We start from the raw sequence: 22084 nt of genomic DNA, 5'->3' as shown, positions 1-22084 counted from the left end.
TGTATATCTCATTAAATTATTAATCTTTATGAAGTAGGCATTCCCATTTTATAGATCAGGAAACTGAGGGTCAAAAATAATAAGTTGTTTATTCCACATTTACAGTACAGATTACTAAGAGGCAGAGCTGAGACTTTAATACAGTTCTTCTAACTCCACAACCAGTGTTTTATTAATATACCACAGAACTGTGCACAGTAACTTGTTCCAAAAATGAAGTTAATTTTTAGAAAAGAACTAGGTAAGCAGATATTCATGAATTAGAGAACATCCTCATTTCAGATCGAAATCACTTGGCCACTTAAAAAGTAAAAAAAGACTTAATCAATCATAAAGAATTCCACTTAAACTTATTATCTAATGTGATTAATAAGAATGACATTTCCTTACCAACTCCAAATGATAAAATTTGGGAACTTTCCCATTAGCTTGAACTCAAACTACTGAGTTAAAGTGAAAGCCTATATATCAAAAGTATTTATAGTATTACACAAATATAACATAATCTTAATTTTCAATTTTTATTAAACTGATTTTTCTGTTAAAGCAATACAGAAGAAAAAAAATAAGTAAATACATGCATACATGCATGCAACCCTTTAAGTCCTCTGAGTCCTTTGCATTTTATTTAAGAGCTTTCATTTTTCAAACCAAAACCCAGAAGACAAAACAAGCTCATTTAATTCATACCCCAGAATTATATTTTCTTTGTTCGGGCCAATGTCCAAGTGCCTGCATTAAGGGCTTCCCACTGTCCAAAAGTGTTAATTCATCAATCCATACAGCTTTCTTTGGTACTTTTAAGTTGTTCCTTATTTTCCTCTTGGAGTTCTGTAAAAAATGGAACATACATAGTAAAATTTAAATTTCACATAAATTACAAATCATGTCTAGGTAATTATATCCTCTGTAATGATTAGGGCATATTTCAGCTAATCAAAATAATTGCCTAGCTGCAATTCAAATTTAAGGGGCCATCCTGTATGTTTATTTTGTTAATATGGTATTTCTACTGTTGATAAATTATAAGTATCCCTAATATCTCATATTTAAACTATTATATTTCATATTTAAATATTTCATATTTAAACTATTATATTTTTTAAATGCATCATTTGTAGGTTTTTGGGTGAGTGATGGTATATGTATGTGAGTGTGTGAATAAATATAAAATGTAGGTTATAGTGTATATGCTCACTCTTGAAACAATTATCAACTACTTTGATTAAGTGCTGTGTGTGTGTGTTTGTGTGTATGTATTGTCCTGGTTAGTTGGTCAGTCTATCTATCTATCTATCTATCTATCTATCTATCTATCTATCTATCTATCTATCTATCTATCTATCTATCTGTCTGTCTGTCTGTCTATCTATCGATGGGGAAAACTTCCTTCCCATTGTATTAAAAGGTATAAATCTATACAGATAAGAAAAGTTTGGTTGTGGTACATGAGTAGATGAATTGATTCCAGAATAGAGACTTCCTTAGTTCCGTAACCCAAAATAAGTTCAGAAGTATCAAGGAATCAAATAGAATAGTAATTATAAAGGTACCTTGAGAAAACATGGAAAATTATATGCAATCTTGAAGTGGAAAAGAACTTCTATGGAATATATAAAGCCCAGAAAACAAAATCAAAATTTTTATAGCTTTAGCTATATATCATTTCAAAATTTATGGACACATAAATTTCATTAAGTATATATTCCATGGTTTCTGTATTCATTTGTCTGTTGGTGGACACTTAGATTGGTTCCACAATTTGGCTATTGTGGACAGCACTGCTATGTACCTTGACAGTCATACCTCTTTCTGAATTAGAGTTTTCATATTTTAGGGTAAATACCTAGTAAATGTATTGCTGGACCAAATGGGATTTCCACTTTTATTTTCTTAAACGATCTCCATGCCATTTTCCAAAAGAGGCTATACCAGCTGTATATTCCTACCAAAAATGGTTGAGTTCCTTTTCCCGCATACCCTCACTAACATTTTTTAAATCCTTTCTCCTCAAATGAACTATATAAGGCAATATCTCTTTGTGGTTTTGATTTGCATTTCCTTTATAATAAGGGATGCTGAACTACCTTCCAGATGCCTACAGAAAAGTGTCTATGTATTTTGCCCATTTTTTGATTGTGTATTCTTTTGTTGGATTTTATAGGGGCTTTGAATAATTTGGAGATTAGCTTCTTGTCACATGTGTAATATGGAAATATCCCCATTCTGTAGGTTGTCTTTTTGTTTTTGTGATAATTTCTTTTCAAATATAAAAGCATTTTAATTTGATGTTTTCCCAATTTATAAATTTAATTTATGAAAATATTTTCATAAGCATGAAAAAGATATGCATATAGCAGGGTGTTCCCTGAAGCAGTGCTTATAACAATGAAAAATTGGGACCAACTTAAATATCCATTATTAGGGGATGGGATACACATTCGTGTATAATTTCTATATTAGAATAATATTCAGTTAATTAAAGAAATAAAAAAATAATTTTGAATTGCTAAAATGCAATATGGTTTCCAAGACTTATTTCTTGAGACCAAAGAAAAAGTCAGGTGCACAATAAAATAGGCAGCATTCTACAGTTTTTTGATACAAGAGAATGTACATATGCACCTATGTTTTGATGTACAGAGACAGGCTTTCATTGCTATACCCTTTTATTCTCTTTGAAACTTTCATACGAAGTGCATGTATTACTTTTTCAATAATAATAATAAAAAAAGCCTTAACCTATGAAAGATAACTATTTTGGGTCTTTTTTTTTTTAAAAAAAAAACTTGCTTATCTCATCTCTCATTTCTTCTCTTGTTCTTATCTCAAGGTCTATTTACCAGTTATCACTGTTGTGCCAGTGGGGCCCTGCAGGGAGCTGATGATAATCGGTGGCTTGCTCCCTTTCATAACACAGTCCAGCAATCAGCACTTCAATTTCCTTGTGCCAGAAAAGGCCCTCAGATGATGGTAGTTAGCATCCTGAAATGTAATCTCCCCTAAACCTCAAAATGTCAAGAGGCAGAACATATCCCTCAAACCATGACTTTTCTGACAGCCTGTGTTACTTCGTGGTAGCAATCGATCACACCCACAATTGCTGGTTCTTTGCTGACTCACCAGCAGGTGTCGCTCTCCTCAGCACTTTCATCTGTATTATTGCCCCTTCCTCAGATGCCTTCCATGGCCAAGCTGGTGCTAAAATTTGAGGGGTCCCTTAATACTTTTAGGGCCCACTTATACTCCATGTTAAAGCTCATGATTTCTTCAGCACTACTCATAACATTATTCTCTTCTTTCTCTGACTTTATGTCCTACTTACATAAAAAAGATGATAGATATTCCCAATAATATTTTCATAAAACATTATTTTTCTTAAATGTAACTGCATGTAAGAATTAAGATTTTATCTACGTGACATTGGTTTTAAAGTCAAAGAAAACAGGGTTTTCTCCTGAACTTTGATAGACATTTATAGGAAAGTCACTTAGAATTTCTGCATTTCAATTTTGCCATTTTTAAACTGTGGCTAATATCTACCATACAAGGCTGTGTTGGTATTAAATGTAAAGGGCCATGCACCTTACCTGGCACATCATAGATGGTCAACCTAAGAGTACCCACCCCATTCTCTGATCCAGTCCTGTTACTATCCAATCCTGTTACAATCTTGTTACTAAAAAAAGACCAAGAAGCTTGAAGTTAATAGAACCCAGAATGAAATTCAAAGTGTTAATTGTGGATTTCTTTCTTTACTTCCCATATTTTTTTCTGATTTTTACTGCTTCTCCCTTTGTTATCTCAAGGATATTTGTGTTCTGTCTCAATCATTCATCATCTGTGTAACCTTTGATTAGTTATTGAATTTTTAGTGTCTCAAATTTTCCATCTTAAAACAGGGTTTAATGCTCTCCTTATAGGTTTGTTGGAAAAGTTAAATGAGATCATGTACATAAATGTGTAAGGTATAAATTCACAAAGTTCTGTGACAATATGAAGTGTCCTTATTAAATGCACATGTAGAGTGAGATTTTAAAGTGAACAAAAGCCTTTGGAGTCCCAATGATTTATTTTGCAGCTCAGATTGATGTGTCATTTTTAGTTGGTTCACAAGCCATATTTCCAGCTGTCATCCATCAACACTTTGGCCACAGCCTGTTCTTGGCTGCCTGTCTATGTGGAATTAGTTATCCTTCTTCCTAGCACAGCCTAGTTTTCTCCAGACAAAACCCCTTCTTCCCAAGAACAGGGATCCTCTCACTGAGTGTTTTCAATTGAAAAACTACTTCTTTGGAATCTGCCTCATTGTTTCTTCCTCATTTTTTTTTTAGTCTTACAGATGTTGAAATAATTTTTAATTAACTAAAAACTAATTCAGTTTACAAATATGCTTTGAATACTTAGTGCGTGCCAGATCTAGTGGCAAAGTTTTGGGGATACAGAGATAAATAAAGCACATTCCCAGTCCCCAGCAACTTCATAGTTTAGGTCTATAAACACATGCTTATGATTTATTTTTTATAATAAGTAATAATAAACATTTCTATCAGCTACAGAAGTAACAAATTCAGGGCAACCTTCATAGAGTAGGTGTCGCTTAGTTGGAAGGCTAGATAATCTTTTGACAGGTAGCTACCAAAGGGAAAGTTACTCCACAGAGAAGAACATACAGTGTATAAAGAATTAGAAAGGCATGAAGCAGTACAGCTTATTTAGATTATCTATCACAGGGCTATGAAGAATGTTAAGAGAGGAACCTCTTGGAAGCTCTGTAGCCGTGCAAAGGGGTTTGGGTCAATGGAATGCAAGGGGGTAGAGTTTCAGTGGAGAGTAAAAACCAATTTAGTCCTGTGTTTGTCAACCCTTGCTGTGCATCAGAATCATCTGAGTATCTTCAAAACTATGGATGTCAGTGACTCAGTCATGAGATTCTTAATTGGTCTGTGTTTTGACATTTTTCTTGTCCCTGGGAATTTTTAAGATGCTTCTAGGATTGAGAAAATGACCATAGAGTTTCCAAAAGATCATTTTGATGATATTATGGAGGCTTCATTAGAGCTCCAGAAGGCTGGGAGAAGTGGGCAGAGCACTGAGGACTGGAGAGCCATGGCAATCATCTGGGTAAAATAAAAGCTAGAAATTAGGTGATATGTTAAGAAAGATAAATTAGCAGCTCCCCCAAACAAATTACTAGCTGCATAAAGACTGGGCCATATTTCATAAATTCTTAGTGCAGGGAAAATTGCTGCCATATGTAATGAATATATGTAACAGACATATCTGTGCTTATTACATACATTTCTATCTTAGTCATTTCCCTAACAAGGCACCATAAAATGAGCGACTTACAGAACAGATATTAATTTCTTTGGGTTGGGTTTTTTTTAATATTTATTTATTTATTCGTACAGAACTGGGGTACAGGCCAGAGATGCGGAGGGTGAGAGGATTCACCAGAGACAGAGCAGAAAGCAGAACAGGCAGATCTAGGAAGTACACTGCTGAGGGGAGCAGCGGGCGGATCAGAGAGGTCTGCCATGCCATGTGGATCTCCTCCAGGGCAGGCGGGAATCTAACTCATGCGGAAGTGGCTTTAGCTTCTTAGTGCAGTGCTTTAACCCGCTGCGCCACCAGGGAGGGCCTGGGTTGGGGGTTTTTAAGATCCAGATGCCAGCAGGTTCTCTTCTGAGAACTACCTTCCTGATTTGTAGGTGGACACCTTCTCACCATGTACTCATGTGGTAAACAATAGGAGGAGAGTAAGCTCTCCTGTCTAATAAGAGTATCAGTTCCATTCCTGAGAAGTCCAACTTCATAACCAGAGCACCTCCAAAAGTCCCACTTCCTAAATCCACCACAGGGTCATTAGGATTTTAGCATATGAATGGAGAAAAAGATGCACAAATAATTAGTCCATAACTACTTATACCTCTCTCTCTTCTTTCTTTCTCTCTTGATTGAGAAAAATATATTAGCAAAGAGTGATTCTAGGTGAGGAATGAATGGACATTTACTGTACTTCTCTATAGGCTTGAAATTTCTCAGCATGTAAAGTTATTAATAACATTGAATACATATATTGAAATGGTTAAAATGTTAAATTTTAAGTTCTGTGGATAATAGGCTCGTCCTAGAACAATTGTTGGGAGACTGGAGAGATGAGTGGAGAGTAATAGCTTCATAGTTCTCCTTCAAGATTCTGAGCATCAGCTACACAAATACAGGATGATTTGTCATGGCATTAAATTGGTGTGAAAGTACCCTGGGGTTTTTCTCTTGTTCATAAGCTGATGTGAGAGGCAGTAGTGTTACACGATTGCTAAATAAAGCCATACAAGTTGGGTTATCAAGAATAGAATCTGAACGTCCTAAAGAACAGAAGTTTCAGGCCATATCCACACCATTGTGTTCACGGAGAAAAACTTGTCTACAAGAGAGCCATTAAGATAAGGAAAGTTCAAGAGTCATTTCATGAGTCTTGCTTAGAGTTTTGTCTTATCGATAGTCTGTAAACAGATACCCAGGAAAGATAAAGCAGATAGTAGGTGAATAAGCTGAGTTGTTTACCCCGACACCAAGAAACTGAGAGCTAGAAGACTGAATAAACTATAGGGTTCTCAAGAAGTAGACCCAAAGGGTTAACAATACAAAGTTCCCAAGGGCCTGGGCAGCAGCTGTGAGACAGGCGCACTGCAGCTGCTGCTTGGGGTTTGGCCTCACAGTCCTCTCTTTGTTGCTTCTGCCACTGTCTGCCAAAGGCAGGGTAGGGTTCTGAGAAGCTAGACAGGAAAAGACTTAAAAGGATATAATGCCTTTCAAATTCTATAGGACTGGGTGGCAATTATTGCTATGTCTAGTCTACAGATGAGGAAACTAAAGCTCAGAAATTTCAGGTAACTGGCCACAGTTCCCATAGCAGAAAGCAGAGTGGAATTCAGTCCCAGGCTGTCATTCATTTGGGAATTTATGTACTATTCATTGAGATCTACTCGTGGCAAACATCGGGGCTACAAAGATAAATAATGCACAGCCCTTGCTCTTAAGATGTATATAAATACCTTAAAACAATGAACTAAAATAATATTAAAATAAAGGACTTCCTATTATATGTTCATGTACTTGAGAACTGTAAATCAAGTGGAGCTGGAGTGTGGGGCACATGGAAGGAATGATGGGAAGTACATCTGGAAAATTGATTTGGGCCCAGATTGTGTTGGCCTGGAATGCTATGCTAAATTGGTTGGACTTTACATTGTATACAGTGGAGAATTGTAAATATTTCCAAGCAGAGGAATGCATGGTCGAACCCATTTAGCAAGATAACTCTAGGAGCATGTGGAAGATGGAATAGAGAGACCTGGGAAGACAGATAATTAATTACAGTAGCCTGTATCTGAGCTGACATCAGTCAGACCTGCAGCAGAAACAGTAAGATGTGGAAGGATGGAGACAAATACATGTGAGAACCTTTTGGAAGGCTGAATAATCAAAATTTTGTGACTGATTAGAAATAAGGGTTAAACGTAGGGATGTTGATACTGCTGAACTGATACAACAGGTAGTTAATGGAAATGAGGAATAGAAGAAGGTCAGGTTAAAAGAGGGAGAGAGTATTTGACTTGGGTTACATTAATCTTAAAGTGACTCTATGATATCCAGGAAAAATACCCAGAAAGCAAATAGAAACTGGACTAAAGAGGAGGGGAAACATTTAGGCAAAAATTAGGGATTTGGGATCATCAACTCTTTGTAGTTGGTTCAAGCAATTGAAAAGAACCAAGACGTTTTCTATTGGGAGAGCACAGAGGAGAGAGTGAGAGGAGAACAGGGGCAGGCAGGGGGAGAGGAGACGAGTGAGGGAAAGGCTAGACACGGTATGATGGACTATACGCACAGCCCGTGCCATGACACACAGGAACACAGTAAGTGTCATCGGAAATTAATTTAACATATAAATGAGTAAATTAAAGGTCAGGTTGAAGAAGAGAAATCAGTGAGAGACTAAGACAGTAAGGAAAGGAGAGTAGGTTTGCAAAGAGGGAGTAGTGCTCAGAGATGCCTCTTGTGAAAGGGAGAATTTTAAGCTAGAGCTTAAAGAAAGGTTTGGGCTTTTGAGTAGAAAAGGAAAGGGAAATTCATAAAAGCAAGTAAGTCATCCTAAAGTTGCAGAGGCTGGAACTGATTCAAAGAGAGAAGTTGAAGCATTCTCAATGGTTGGGTCAAGAAAACCTTACAGGCACCAGCGTGTAGTCAGCAGTCCTGTTGCTGGCCCAGCAGCCTAGTCTGAAAACCAACAGTTCCCATCGGTGGTCAGGTGTCTCTTCTCTACTCCCTGCAGGCTCTGCTCACCTACACCTGGGACGGAACATTAAGCTCAGGTGGTTATCTCTCTTATCCCTCATGTTGACATTTTTATGCTTCAGCCACAGAGAGAACATGATTCATACTGACTGAAAGTCTCGTTGTGAACTTTGTCTATGTGGACAGTTGAATCCTAGGGTGCAAAAAATATTAAGAAATGATTGTGGAAAGACCCTTCAATGCCATGTTGTGAAACTGAAGATTGTTGGTAAAGAAGGGGAAAACACCTGGCATTATTGAGAAGGAAGTAAAAGGGTGAGAACTGAACTTTAGGATTGGGAAATAGAACCAAAACTAGTTCTGAGGGTCTTCATCGTGTCCAAAGTCCTGAGTGTGTACCTTGGGAGTTCTGTCTCAGATGCCTTTTGGAAGCCATGGGAAGGGAATACCAATTCGGCAGCAAAACTTCTCCAAGCAACAATGGCTACTTCCCAGAATCGCATGCGTTTCGCCTGCCAGGGCTCTTGCCTACCGCCCATCGCAATGGAGAACCTTGGTGTGGTAATCCTCACTGGAATCCGTCACAACTTGTTTGTTCTGCCTAGATTTCTACCATTCACTCGATGCTGAGAGCTCTAGAAAACAGACTTTCAAACATAGGACTGCTGTTTTTCTGAGGTCCTGGAACACAGATGAGATTCTTCAGCATCTGATGTATCACAAAGCTTTCTCTTGGTACAATGTCTCCTGATGACTATATCACCAACTATGACCCTGTGTTCCCCCTTGTCACTAGTCTAAGAGATTCAATTGGCATTTGGTTGAAACAATTATATATTAAAACTACCAACTTAGCAGTTCTCCTGAGTCTTACGTTCCAGCATCTTATGCTCCTTTCCTTCAGCACCCACTTCTGCTAACTTTGGTGAGGTCTCTCTCTCTTTTGAGGTGACCTTTGAAACATGACTTTCAGCTTTAAGCACCATGAGCTTCCATATGACTATTGACCTATGCTGTAGAACCACTTCTCCCTATCGCGCCATCATGAGGTAGTTACTTGCTAGGAAGGGAGTGTTTTTCTTGGTTCTCCAGTGAAGTCATTTTCATGCCAAGCCAGAAGATCTGAGGAGCTATTTAGTTATACATATAAATATTATTTATTTATATTATTTTTCAGTCATTTACATGTTTGTATAACTTTGGAGTTACTTTTTTGCTACTCTATGGGTACACATATTTCATTTTTCCTCCACCAAACCTCTATTCCAATGCTTTCTCCCCTTCCTCCCCTTCCCCTTTTTCCCTCTTCCCATTCCCTCTGGTACCACATTTTTCATACAATTTTTTTTTAAATAAATCCATCCATCATTCTTTTTCACCTCCTCAGATGAAATTTTCATTACAAGTTCGGAGGCATGGGTAAAGGCCTTACTTAAAAACTAAGCAATATTTTTTACAAATACCCTAATGTGGACAATTTACATTTACATTTTATGAAGTTAACTGAGATAGCACAATTTGCATCAAAGGTATTGCTTTTAATACACTATGATCAATGAAAGATTTGCTTGAAGGTGAGTGGTATTTTTAAATCATTGTCATTAAAATGTTAATATGCATTTTTTTAATGTTTTATTTTTTCTGACCCCAGAAATTTCTATGTGACTTGTATATGTACAACCTTTTATAATAGCTGCTTGAAGACAATAGCAGTTTCCTTATATATCACAATTCCATGGAACCACATCCATTACACAGGCAAATAAGACTCAGGTGAAATGCAGAGGTTACAAAGATGGTAAGGTAGGAAGGCAGGCATTCTATCATTCTTATAGCTATCATTCTTTTTTCAGAGCTTGTTCTGTTTCCATATTTCTGGCCTGAGATCCATCAAATGGGAATTTGGTTGGTATTATATCACTCACAGAGTGTTTAAAAGACCTTGAAATTTTAAGTGACTTGATTGACCATTTGGACACAATCTGACAGAGATTGTGAAAAACTTAAGCTTCATGTAGATCAACAAAAGCAGCATGCTGTTTGAATCAACCATTTGAAGCCTGAAATGTGATGTTTATTTTAGCTGAGGTGAAATAAAAATCCTACATCTCTCCAGTCATGGAAGTCAGTGAGAAAATATGATTTTATATATGATAGGCTATTTACTTTACACTCAACTTGTTATGAGTGCACTTAATCTATAAGCTCTGCATGACTGGTACCTGATTCCTTTCTGCAATCTCTTATACATTTCCTTGTTGTACAATAAATTTTAAGTACATAAGTTCCCATTGCTAAGTTAGTGCGCTGCGTGAGCTCAGAGGCACTCCATAAATATCTGGTGACTTTCCCTGGTTAATGTTTTTCTATTCCCCAAGTCCTTCTATTCCACAATACAGAAGGTATAATCCACAACAAGGTTGTCTGAATCATGAGTTAGTGATGTAGTTAAAAGTGTGTATTCTGTTGACTATATACTCTTAACACCCATATACATTTTTCTGAGCTTTTAAGATCCTCTAGTGCAGAAACCTGTTGTTTTTGCTGAGTGGTATTCCACTGTATGGTTGTACCACAGCATATTTCACCATGTATCCACTGAAAGATGTGTAGGTGCTTCTACTTTTTCAGTGTTGTGAATAAAGATGTTATGAAGAATCATATACAGGTTTTTTTCTCTGAACATATGTTTTCATTTCTCTGAGAAAAATTAAGAATTGCTCAGTCATATATAAACTGCATGTTTAATGTGATAAGAAGAAACATCCCAGTCTATTTTTAGTGTGACTGTACAATTTTGCCTTCCCTAAAACAATGTATGAAAGTTCTAGTTGCTTTACATTTGCACAGAACTTATATTACAGTATGTAAAAAGACATTTCTAATACATCTATATTGTTATCTTGGTCTTCATTTGCATCCCTCTGGTGATTAGTGGTATTAAATATATTTTCCTGTACTTATTTGCCATCTGTATATCATCTGCAGTGAAATGTCTGTTCATGTCTTTGTCCATTTTCTAATTGAATTGCTTCTTCCTGTTGATTTTTCAGAGTTACTTATATGTCTTAGATACCAGTCCTTTGTTGGGTATATGAATTGCAAACACTTTCTCCCAGCATTTAGTTTGCCTTTTCATCTTCATGATAGTGTCTTTATCTTTCCTTTCTAAGAATTTTTTGCCTAAATTTGGGTTACATACGTTTTTCTGCTTTTTGAAAGTTTGTTATGTTTTATGTTCATGTTTATACCATTTTGAGTTAGTCTGTACAAGGTGTGAAGATGAGATCAGGGTTCTTTTTTACTTTATTACATGTGAAAGACTGTACATCTTGTTTCATTTGTTCAAAACACTACCAATTGAATTGCTTTTAAACCTTTGTCAAAGATCAAATGGCCATATTTGTGTGATCTATTTCTGAACTCTATTCCAGTCTATTGAATCAAGAGTTTATTCCTTTTCCAGTGTACAACATGTTCATTACTGTGATTTTATAATAAGGCTTGAAACTTGATAGTATGAGGTCTCCAATTTTGTTCTTTCTCTAAATTGTTTCAGCTCTTTTGTTTTCATTATTCTTTCACATACATTTTAGAATGCAGAACTTTAGAAATTACTAGTGTCTGTCATTATTATCACTACTAAAACCTGCCAGGATTCTCATTGCTATTGCATTAAGTCAGTTTAGAGTGTTAGAATCTGTATTACCTTGAAGCCGCCAATGCAGCCCTTGATATGTCTCACCATTCACGTATACCTTCTTTGATATCTATAATCACCACTCTGTAGTTTTTGGCAAACATATCTTTCACAAGTTTTGTAATGTTAATATTTTACTTTTTCATTTTGAATTCATTTTAAATGACATGCAATGTATTTTTGATTTCCAATTGTTCATTACATTTATAGTTGTTTCTTAAATTTAGAAACACAATTACATTTTGCATGTTGATCTTGTATTCTGCCACCTTGCTAAACTCATTCATTTGTCCTAGGAAGTTTTCATTTAAGATTCCCTGAGGTTTTTGAAGTAGATAATTATGTTGTATACAAATGGAAACCATTTCTTCTTTTCCAACCCGTGACTTCTCTCTAATTTACTTATAAATAAATAAAATAAATAAAGGAATATTATTCCTTTAAAATAAATAAAGGAATAGTAAAACAATCAAAGAAAAAACAAACTCTTAGACTAACAACAAAAATGGTGGTTATCAGTGAGGAAGGAGTGGGGAGGGAATAGCTTTGTCTGATTGGAACTTTGGTGGTAGATGTGGTGTGAAATAGACAGTTAGTGAGGTGAGCATTTGTACACCTGAAACCTAAACAGAAAGCTAATGCTACCTAAATAGAAAGACAATGAAAAGGAAAGATATTTCAGAATCAAAGATGAGCAAGAAGGCACTGGGTAAAATTAAGGACATATTTTTTGAAGTTTGTACCACCATTCTCTCTTTCATTCCTGACATTGTAATATGCATTTTCTCTCTTTGATAAAGAACTATCAATTTTACTATTCATTTCAGAATTTCACTCAATTTTCTTCCTTAAAAAAACATTGATTTGTGCTTTTTTATTATTTCCTTCCTTGTGCTTATTTTTGGTATAATTTGCTATTGTTTTAATAGTTACCCAAACAAATACTAAAGTAATTAATTTGAGATGTTTTAGTTATTAATACAGATAATTAATGTTATGAATTTCAAAGTATACATTCACTTAAATCCAACCCTTTTGGTAAATTGCATTTTCAGTTTCATTCTATTCCAGATAATTTCCAATTTCCTTTGAGACTTATTTTGATTCACAGATCAGTTTGAATTTCAAAGTGATTGGAAATTTTGTTGCTGTTTTACTGTTTATTGCTCTTAGTTTAAATAAAAATAATTAGGGGCCATATTTTATCTGATTTAAATTCCTTTCAAATGTTTATAACCCAAGATACGAACTATTTGATAAATGTATTCTGTATTGTTGGATGTTCTCTAAATTTCAATTAGTTCCAGTTAGTTGATGATGTTGTTCAAGCAAATACTTTTCATTATATTATGTTCTTAACAATATGAAACAATGTTTACAGAGCACTTTCTGTTACAAGTGCTGTCCTAGACAGTTATTTGTAACATTTTATTTAAACTCTACAAGGTGAATATCTCATTTTACAGATGAGAAAACTATCAATCCCATGACACACAAAAACAAAACTTTGTGACTAGAATTTGAACCATGTTCTATTTGACTCTGAAGAGTACATTAATTTCATTATGATACTGTACCTTTGGCATGAATAGGGACTAGTTGGTATGTTGTCTGGAAGGATGTTCTCAAATCCTATTTTCAAGTGTATATTTTGTCTGTCCCACTAGACTGTGAGCTCTCTGGAGCTTAAGACTATCTCTTTTTCCTTTGACATAGTTCAGTTCCTATTAAAAGCTCCAATGTAAAATAATATTGTGATAATATCATGCTGACTGACCAATTAACTGACTGAAAAGTCATTTTAAAAAGACTCAACAGCAAAGGGATGATGATCATACCAAAGTCATTAAAGAATCAGAAGTCAAATTTTGGACCTGGTTATTATATGATTATTTGTCATCAGAGTTGTTTTGGCATTTGGAGTGAGAATATCCTTGTTGTTAGAATTTATAAGCCTCTTTTCAGCATTATAGGGCATTTTGCATCCCTAGTCATCTGTGACTTAATATCACCACTTCTTCAGTAATCTTCACAATCACAAAATTTTGCACACGATTCCAACTGCTATTCATGGAGTAGTTTCACCCTGGTCTGCAATCACTAACAGTTTCTGCCACACGGAGATATTCAAATAAAGTTTGTTGTATAAAATAATGAGAGAGATTATCCCTCAAAGAAAGTATCTGATTAGTATTTGTGAATTCTAATTGAGGATATGTCTCTACAGATCTGCTTGTGGAGAATGGTATCTGCAGTCAATTCTACAATGCTTTTTATTTCATGGATTCCTGGAGTTTGTCCAAGATCACCATGATGTCAAAGTTCTGTAGATAAGGAAACATTTGTGAGGGTTCTAGGGCAACTATTCTTAATAATTGTGCAAAGATCCTTTCCTAATTGTTGTACTGAGTAAAAGCTCCAAATTATTCTTCAAACCCTATGTATATCAGGTAACCAGGCCTAAGTATGCTACTTGCAAACGGGACATGAAAGGAAGTCAGCATGAAATACTAAAATTGCAGTTTTCACCTCTGGTGATACGTTAGAGTCATCTGTGAGATTAAAAAAAAAATGAATGTCCAGTTCCCACCCCAGACCAATTAGAACAGAATAGTACATGGATATGGCATATTTTAAAGCTCCCAGGTGATTTTAATGTGCAACCAGTGTTAAGAAGCACTAGTGTTAAAGAAAAGGGACTACACTGATTAGTGATTATATTTTTAAAGGATGATTTCAATGTGCTATGACAGAAAGAACATAGACTGATAGATTCTAGTCAGAAAAACCTAGGTAACATTCCCAGCTTAGTTTCATATCACCTGCGCGATCCTGAGGAAATTATTTACTGTCTCTGAACTTCACTTTCTACATTCTCAAAATAGGAATAAATATAGTATCTACCTCATAGGGTTGCTATAAGACTAACATAACATTTTGTGATTGAACTTAACACAGTTCCTTGTTCTGACTAGCTCAATAAATCTTTTAAAATACGTGACATGAAGCTGAAACTTTTGAGCTACATAATACACATTCAGAAGTCAGGTAAAAGTTACATAAAATTTCATCTAGGACAGCAAGTAAACAGGATGACATCATAATTAAGGAAGTACGTGCACGGTAAGGACATAATAGCCCCTCCCCCATATGTTGTAGTCCGCATGACGGCAGATGTCCTGCCCTCATTCAGTGCTGAAAGGAGATTCCCCACGATCTGAAGATCTGACACCAGGATTGGCGACTCCTCCTTGAAGTCATCTGCACAGCAATACAAAAAGAGGAGACACATTTGGGTAACATCAAGACTGTTCCTCACGTCCTCCCGAAATGCACAGCACAGATGGAGAAACAAATTAACGCCAGAAAGGTCACCCGCTCCGACATTGAGAGGACAGAAATGCTTTCAGCAAGGCATAAATCCACAGCCCTCACAATTCGGAGGACTAATTTACTCCATTGCCCCATCAAATAGTTAGGGGTGGCACAGTGCTCATTAACAAACTCCTATGGGGAGGGGGGGAAGCAGGGACTGCACTGATGCCATCGTTTGAATCCCTATAAATTAAGCACTTTATGGCACCATCAGAATTTCGCTCCAAGCCTCTGCGAACTCCTCAGAGTTTGAGAAATTGATAGTGAACAAGGCTGGATACCCAGAAGGTATTGCATCTACGTTATTCAAATGTCTATGGGCAGTGACAATGGATAAAGACATCCCCATTAATATATCACAATACGGGAAAGAGATACGGGTCTCTAGATGAAAACAGTGGGGCACCAATTTGGTCTGCTGGCACATTACCTCACTCATCCCTGAGCATTAATGAGTTAGCCTTTAAGTTGTTATCCCATAACCTCCATTTCAGCAAAGGCTGCAGTCATGGTGAAAAAAAAAAAAAAGGCTCATTTTATTCAATGCAGTGGTGATGTCCCAAGATAATTAAATTTGGGACAGCGTTCTTCAATACATAGAGTCAGCCCATCATGCCATTGCAGAAGCTCATAAACTCGTTCAAATATCACATAATGTATCATAATTTAAGTTGAAAGAAAAGAATAATTTCTCTACTTAAAATAACTACAAAATTCTGCATAGCCAAGCAACAGAATTAAATGAATCTGCCCACAAGAGACATGTCCATAAAGTCTACTTTTAAACAATTTTCTTGCTTTAAAATCAATAGCTTTAGCCCTTAAAATGCATAACAACTTGGTATTTTCTGTAACAGCTGCTAATGAGCCTGTACCAAAGGACATGAGGCTGGTTTTGCTTTCCAAATGCGAGCTTTTGTGTATATGTGCACACTCACAGGTGTGGATGCACTGGGAATGGGAATGGAGGGTACATGGAGGGTATTATTCATTTACTATTGATTTTATAGCCCTTGCTCATATCACAATGGCAGGTACATGATGGATGTTTAATAAACATTTATCGAATGGAAAAATAAAACATGCATAAAAACAAGACTTCCACAAATCAAATCTGGTTTGATAAAAAAAAAAAAGGAAAAATATGGCAGAAGGCAGCTGATCACCACATAAACTTCAGGTGGAAGAATACTTTATTACAACACTGAGCGGCACTCAGAGATTTTGTTAACCACAACTAATTCGATAGTTATTTGCTGTTTAAAAATAATTTACAGTTTATGATCAGAGTGAAGATTTGAGTAAACAAGGTGATATGAGAAATATATACCATCTTATGTATTTGTCATTTTGTCCATAATTGCTAATATGCTATGTTTGAGAAAACAACTGTATTTTACTTGTGACTGAGATTTTTTAATATGACTAATAATGTATTTTAGATAAAAAGTTTATAGCACAATACATCTCATAGTCAATTCATTTCTCGCAACTGTTTACAAAACATCTCATCAGTATTGACTACAGGTCCCCAAACTCAGTATGAGTCAGTAAAAACATCCCATTGGGGCTGGCTCTGCTCACTGCTCCAGCCATCTTGGACGTCACAGCTGCTTAGCCCCTGGGCTTACTGTGCTCAGCATCTCAGGAGACCAGTCAAGAAGGCAGAAACTTTGCTAAATAAATGATTCTGCCAATTACATAGACATGGCCAAGCCCAGAGAAATGAGGGGCTGTATAACTAGAAGCTTAGTTCCAGAGTCTTTAATGTTATGGGCACATGAACTTTTCTTGCCTGCCAAGGAAACATCTGGAAAGAGCTCAACTACCAACACTGGTCTGAGGAATTTTGGATGAGTTCAGACGAGAGAGAGAGAGGCTGGTGAGTACTCATGACATCTAGAGACATTCAGAGAAGAAAGGTGGGTGATAAAGAGCAGAGATGTGTGTAGATAGACGTTATAATGTTCAGCATAACCAATCTTCCCCAGTTAGCCTCTACTTGGGCTACACTTCCAATCAGAGAGAGCAGTCCTGGATAGAATTTAGGAGACCCAGTTTCTATTCCCAACAGTGTTGCTAAGCATCTTTGTGTAACCTGGATCTTTGTATGAATAGCTCATGTCCAAGCAGATGCCAGACCTTAATGTCAACTCTTCAGAAAGGATTTCCCTTCCACGCTACCTAATGTTGTCATGCCAAACCCTCAGCTCTATCTATTCTATTCGTTTGTTTTATTTTCTTTAAAACTACATTTATGGGGTCCTCCCTGGTAGCACAGCAGTTTAAAGCACAGCACTGAGTAGCTAAAGTCACTTTAGCATGAGTTTGATCCCTGGCCCTGGAGGTGATCCACATGGCACAGCAGACCTCTCCTGATGCCGCCCCCCGCCACTGCTGCCCTCAGCAGTGTACTTCGTCCATCTACCTGTTCTGCTCCCCACTCTGTCTCTATTGAATCCTCCTACTGTACCTGCACCTCTGGCCTGTATCCCAGTTCTGTATGCACAAATAAATAAATCTTTAAAAAGAAACTACATTTATGTTAGTTATTAAAATTTTTATTCGTTGCGTTTGTTGTCCATCTCTTCCTCTAGGTTGCAAAGTTTATGAAAGTACTCTTAGTGCCTAGCACATTGGCTGGAACACACCGGATATCCAGTGAGTATTCACTGAATAAATGAATACATGGAAGACCAAGGACAATGCTCCTATGTCTTCCATAGTGTTTGATTCATCATCTATAAAATTGAGAGGAAACCATCTTGATTATTTTTAAGATTAGTACAATAACAAGGAAACAATAGATTTGCAAATGAAAATCTGGAAAAAACTTTAATAATAATCTCTAATTATATGACTATATTTAGAAATGACAGCATAGATAAAACAGTAGCACCAGAACGTTGTAAACTCCATTTGAATGTAGATTCTGCCACTAAACTAGTTATGGGACCATCAGCGAGGCATTGGGATGCTCCGAGCTTTGACTACCTTGTAGCAAGGCAATAATAATTGTAGTGGATACTGATACCCCTATATCTGATCATGACGATATTCATTTAATGATAATAGATGATATTTCCCAAGGGAGATGACATAAAATGTTTTATATCAATCATCACCCAACAAAATGTGTAGCATTTATTAGGTACTTTATTACTGGTAGCTATTACCATATTTAGAATAATATTAGAAGTTTTTTTTTTTTAAGTACTGTATGCTGTGAAATTTCAGTTCCCAAAAGATGGTAAGCGAGGTGACTTTAACAGAATGCTAACCAAAGCAGACAGCCACATCCTCAGAGTAACTGATAGGCACTGGGCATTTCCTTCATTTTGCTACATGCTCATCTTGTTTTCTCTTCCAGGGTCTGTCTTGGAACCTACAAGAAGATGGAGGCCAATGTTGTGAAAGTCAAGGTGGGCTGGCAGGTGCCAAGGTTACACTCAGGAGAAGGGAGCACTAGGACACCAATTTAACAATTTCCATGGAACCTTAAAAAAAAAATATTGGGCTAGTCCCGTGCATGCTTCCTGAGTATCTGCCCTGACTATATTTCTACTTCACAGAGTATTTCCTAGAGACACTTACTAGATCTTCTCAGCAGTCCTGTGAGACCAAAAGAACAGGTGCAATTTATTCCCATTTCACTGATGAAGAGCCTATGGTTCAGAAAGGACTTACTAAAGGCTGTGGGGCTAAAAATCATATGGAATCAGAGCTCATAGCCTGGTGGGTGACTCTAAATCCAATGATACAAATCCTTGATGTGAGGCTGTAGTTTGTCCTTCAGTATCTCAGCTCCCAAGTGGAAAAACAGTATTAAAATAAACTACAGTCAGACGGTGAAAATCTCCTGATTAATAGAAAGTATAGGCATGACCCTAAGCAGAATTAATGTTGTGATTTTTGAAGGATGAAGCTGTCCCCTGTGTTCTGATGGGGACAAAGATTCCATGTTTCTTGAGGCTGTTAATGCCTCCAAGTGAAAGAACACTGTAGACAGGACCCTGAGTTCAGTTCAGGCACTGACAAAACCTAGAGCAGATAGGGGCAATGTCCTTCCACTTTTGAGGCCACAGTTTGTGGGTTCTCTATATTTAAAATGGTCTTAAATGAGAGTCTATGTAGTCACCCTATTAACTACCTCAACACACTAGAGAATTACAATTCAATAATTACTAACAGGATCTCGGTTAATAAGGGATACTTGACAAAGGGCAAGTGGCGGAATCTCAAAAGGGCTTGCTTGAGGGTTAAGCAAACCAACTATTGACTGCTTACTTGACAAGGGGCAAGTGGCAGTATCTCAAAAGGGCTTGCTTGAGGGTTAAGCAAACCAACTATTGACTGCTTTTCATATTACTGTGTTTTCTAACCTTAATGCTAGCTAACAGTTATCATGTGCTTGGTATGTGCCAGACATTGTGCTAACTGCTTTACGTGAAGTGTCTCATTTCATCACCAGAGAAAATTAATAGTCAGAAATATTTGGTATTCTACTCATAAAAATGAGGAAACTGAAGCTCAGAGAGGTAAAGTAACTTACTCAAGGTCACACAGCTAGTAAGTCAAAGAGTCGAATTCTAATTCACATATATCTGACACTGGAGGTTCCCCCTTGTTCTCATCTGCTGTTGTCCCTGAAACACACAACTGATAATGAAAGGAACTGTAAGTTTCTCCAGTCCTTCCCACATCAAAGAATATTGTCCTTGATTTAATGCTCAGGCTAAGTGTAGCTGATGGTAGATTCAGGGATAGGAAGAAGGGTGTGGAAGGAGGAAGGAAGGGTGAATTCAGTGAGTAGCTGCTTTTCTTCTCATCCCTTGCTAGATATTTTATAAACACCCACCATCACATTTCCAGTGTTCATAACCAGACTTGCAGGATTGGCGTCTTGATCCTGTGTTTTAAAATTGAGGTATAATTAAGAAATAATTTTAATTTCACCACAATTATTCAATATATTTGCACTATACCTCTTTACAGAGAGACTCACAGAGGTTAAGACACTAGTCCAAGGACAGAGAGACCATAAATAGCACTTTCAGACCCTTTCTTTTTTACTTCAGATACCATTAAACTTTTAAGTGCATTGAATAGCCTGGAGGGTGACAAGAGACGAGTGAGCCAGGATGAAATTTTTGCCAAGTCAATGCACATACCGTATTACAGCCTCAGGAGCCAGGGCCAGACCCTGCAGCTCTCTGTTTAAGGACTTCCGTTCTCCCAGTCTCACTATTATCATGCACATCCTTCTTGCAGACTTGCAGTGGCTCAGAGGGAGCAAGCAACACCAGCAAGTGGAGTGGATTCTTTCTTATGGGCCTTACTGATGACCCTCAACTTCAGCCTATCCTCTTTGTCCTCTTCTTCTTCGTGTATGCCTTCACAGTGGTGGGAAATCTTGGCCTCCTTTCCCTCATCACGGTCAGCCCCAAACTCCACACTCCTATGTATTACTTCCTCAAAAACTTGTCCTTTCTTGACTTCTGTTATTCTTCGGTCACAGTCCCCAAAATGTTGATGGGGTTCTCTGAGTGCCAAAGCATCTCCTTCTCTGGCTGTCTGGTACAGAATGCTTTGTTTGTGGTCTTTGTTGTCACTGAGTTCTTCCTCCTGGCCTCCATGGCCTATGACCGCTATGTGGCTGTCTGCAACCCTCTGCTCTACCATACTACCATGTCCTCAAGACTCTGCCTGCAGCTAGTGGCTGCCAGCTATGCAGTGGGCCTATTGGAGATGGTGTTTCTCACGAGCACGATTTTTCATCTGATCTTCTGTAAGTCCCATATTATCGCTCACTACTTCTGTGATATCCAACCCCTTTTAAAACTCTCTTGCTCTGACACACAGATAGTCCAATTTATCCTCTATGCTTGTAGTAGCTTTAATGTGTCTGTATCTTTGACAGTCATCCTGGTCTCCTACACATATGTCTTCCTGGCTATTTTCAGAATCCCCTCTTCCAAAGGCAAACACAAAACATTCTCCACTTGTGCTTCCCACCTGACTGCTGTCAGTCTGTACTATGGAACCACAGTGTTTGTCTACATGCGTCCATCCACTGAGTACACACTAGGTAAGGACAGTCTGGTTTCGGTATTTTACACGGTGGTCATCCCCATGCTCAACCCAGTTATCTACAGTCTTAGGAACAAGGATGTGAAGGAAACATTTGGAAACATCTTCAAGAGGACCTCACAATTCTCTATCCTCATACCCAGATTTTCATGATGTCCAAAGGAAGGGAAGGAGAGGGAGGTGACATATTTTTTACCATTGACTGTTTCTCAGATTTTATTCTAGAAATTTTCAGCATATTATGCCTTGAGTCCTCTTTAAAATTCTGGAAGTTATGTATTATATTCACATTTTATAGGTAGGGGGCTAAGGTTCTCAGAGGCTTGCTACTTAGGGAAGGTCACATAGACGATAAGCAAGAGAACTTGGATATCAATTTAGGACTGTCTGATACTGAAACTCCATTCCACAGTTTTAGCACAAGGGGAGGTGCCTCATTCTCTTTTTAGTCCCCATATCCAGGGTCTCTGGTTATTTTCCTTTTTGGAAAATCATGTCTCTCAAATTTAGAATAGATTCATCTCTGAATATTCACAATGAATTCTCAATCAGTGACTTTGGTCCATGCCTAATCGTGTCAATAAATTAATTGAATACTTATTGTATATAGCCCTT

General features: G+C 37.1%; 1 protein-coding gene across 1 annotated transcript; it reads left to right on the top strand.

Moving 5' to 3' along the window:
* The first annotated feature begins 8784 nt into the window (after positions 1-8784).
* Positions 8785-21622, top strand: LOC101625718 (olfactory receptor 8D1-like). The gene is made up of 3 exons (XM_004685949.2): positions 8785-8894; positions 18750-18801; positions 20651-21622. The coding sequence occupies exons 1-3, from the start codon at positions 8785-8787 to the stop codon at positions 21620-21622; spliced, it is 1134 nt and encodes a 377-aa protein (XP_004686006.2).
* Positions 21623-22084: the final 462 nt, after the last annotated feature.

Source organism: Condylura cristata, unplaced genomic scaffold, assembly GCF_000260355.1.
Source record: "Condylura cristata isolate star-nosed mole 26May11 unplaced genomic scaffold, ConCri1.0 scaffold00019, whole genome shotgun sequence".
Taxonomy (NCBI): Eukaryota; Metazoa; Chordata; class Mammalia; order Eulipotyphla; family Talpidae; genus Condylura; species Condylura cristata.
The sequence above is the reverse complement of the archived record's forward strand: the minus strand, read 5'-3'. Positions and strand labels throughout refer to the sequence as shown.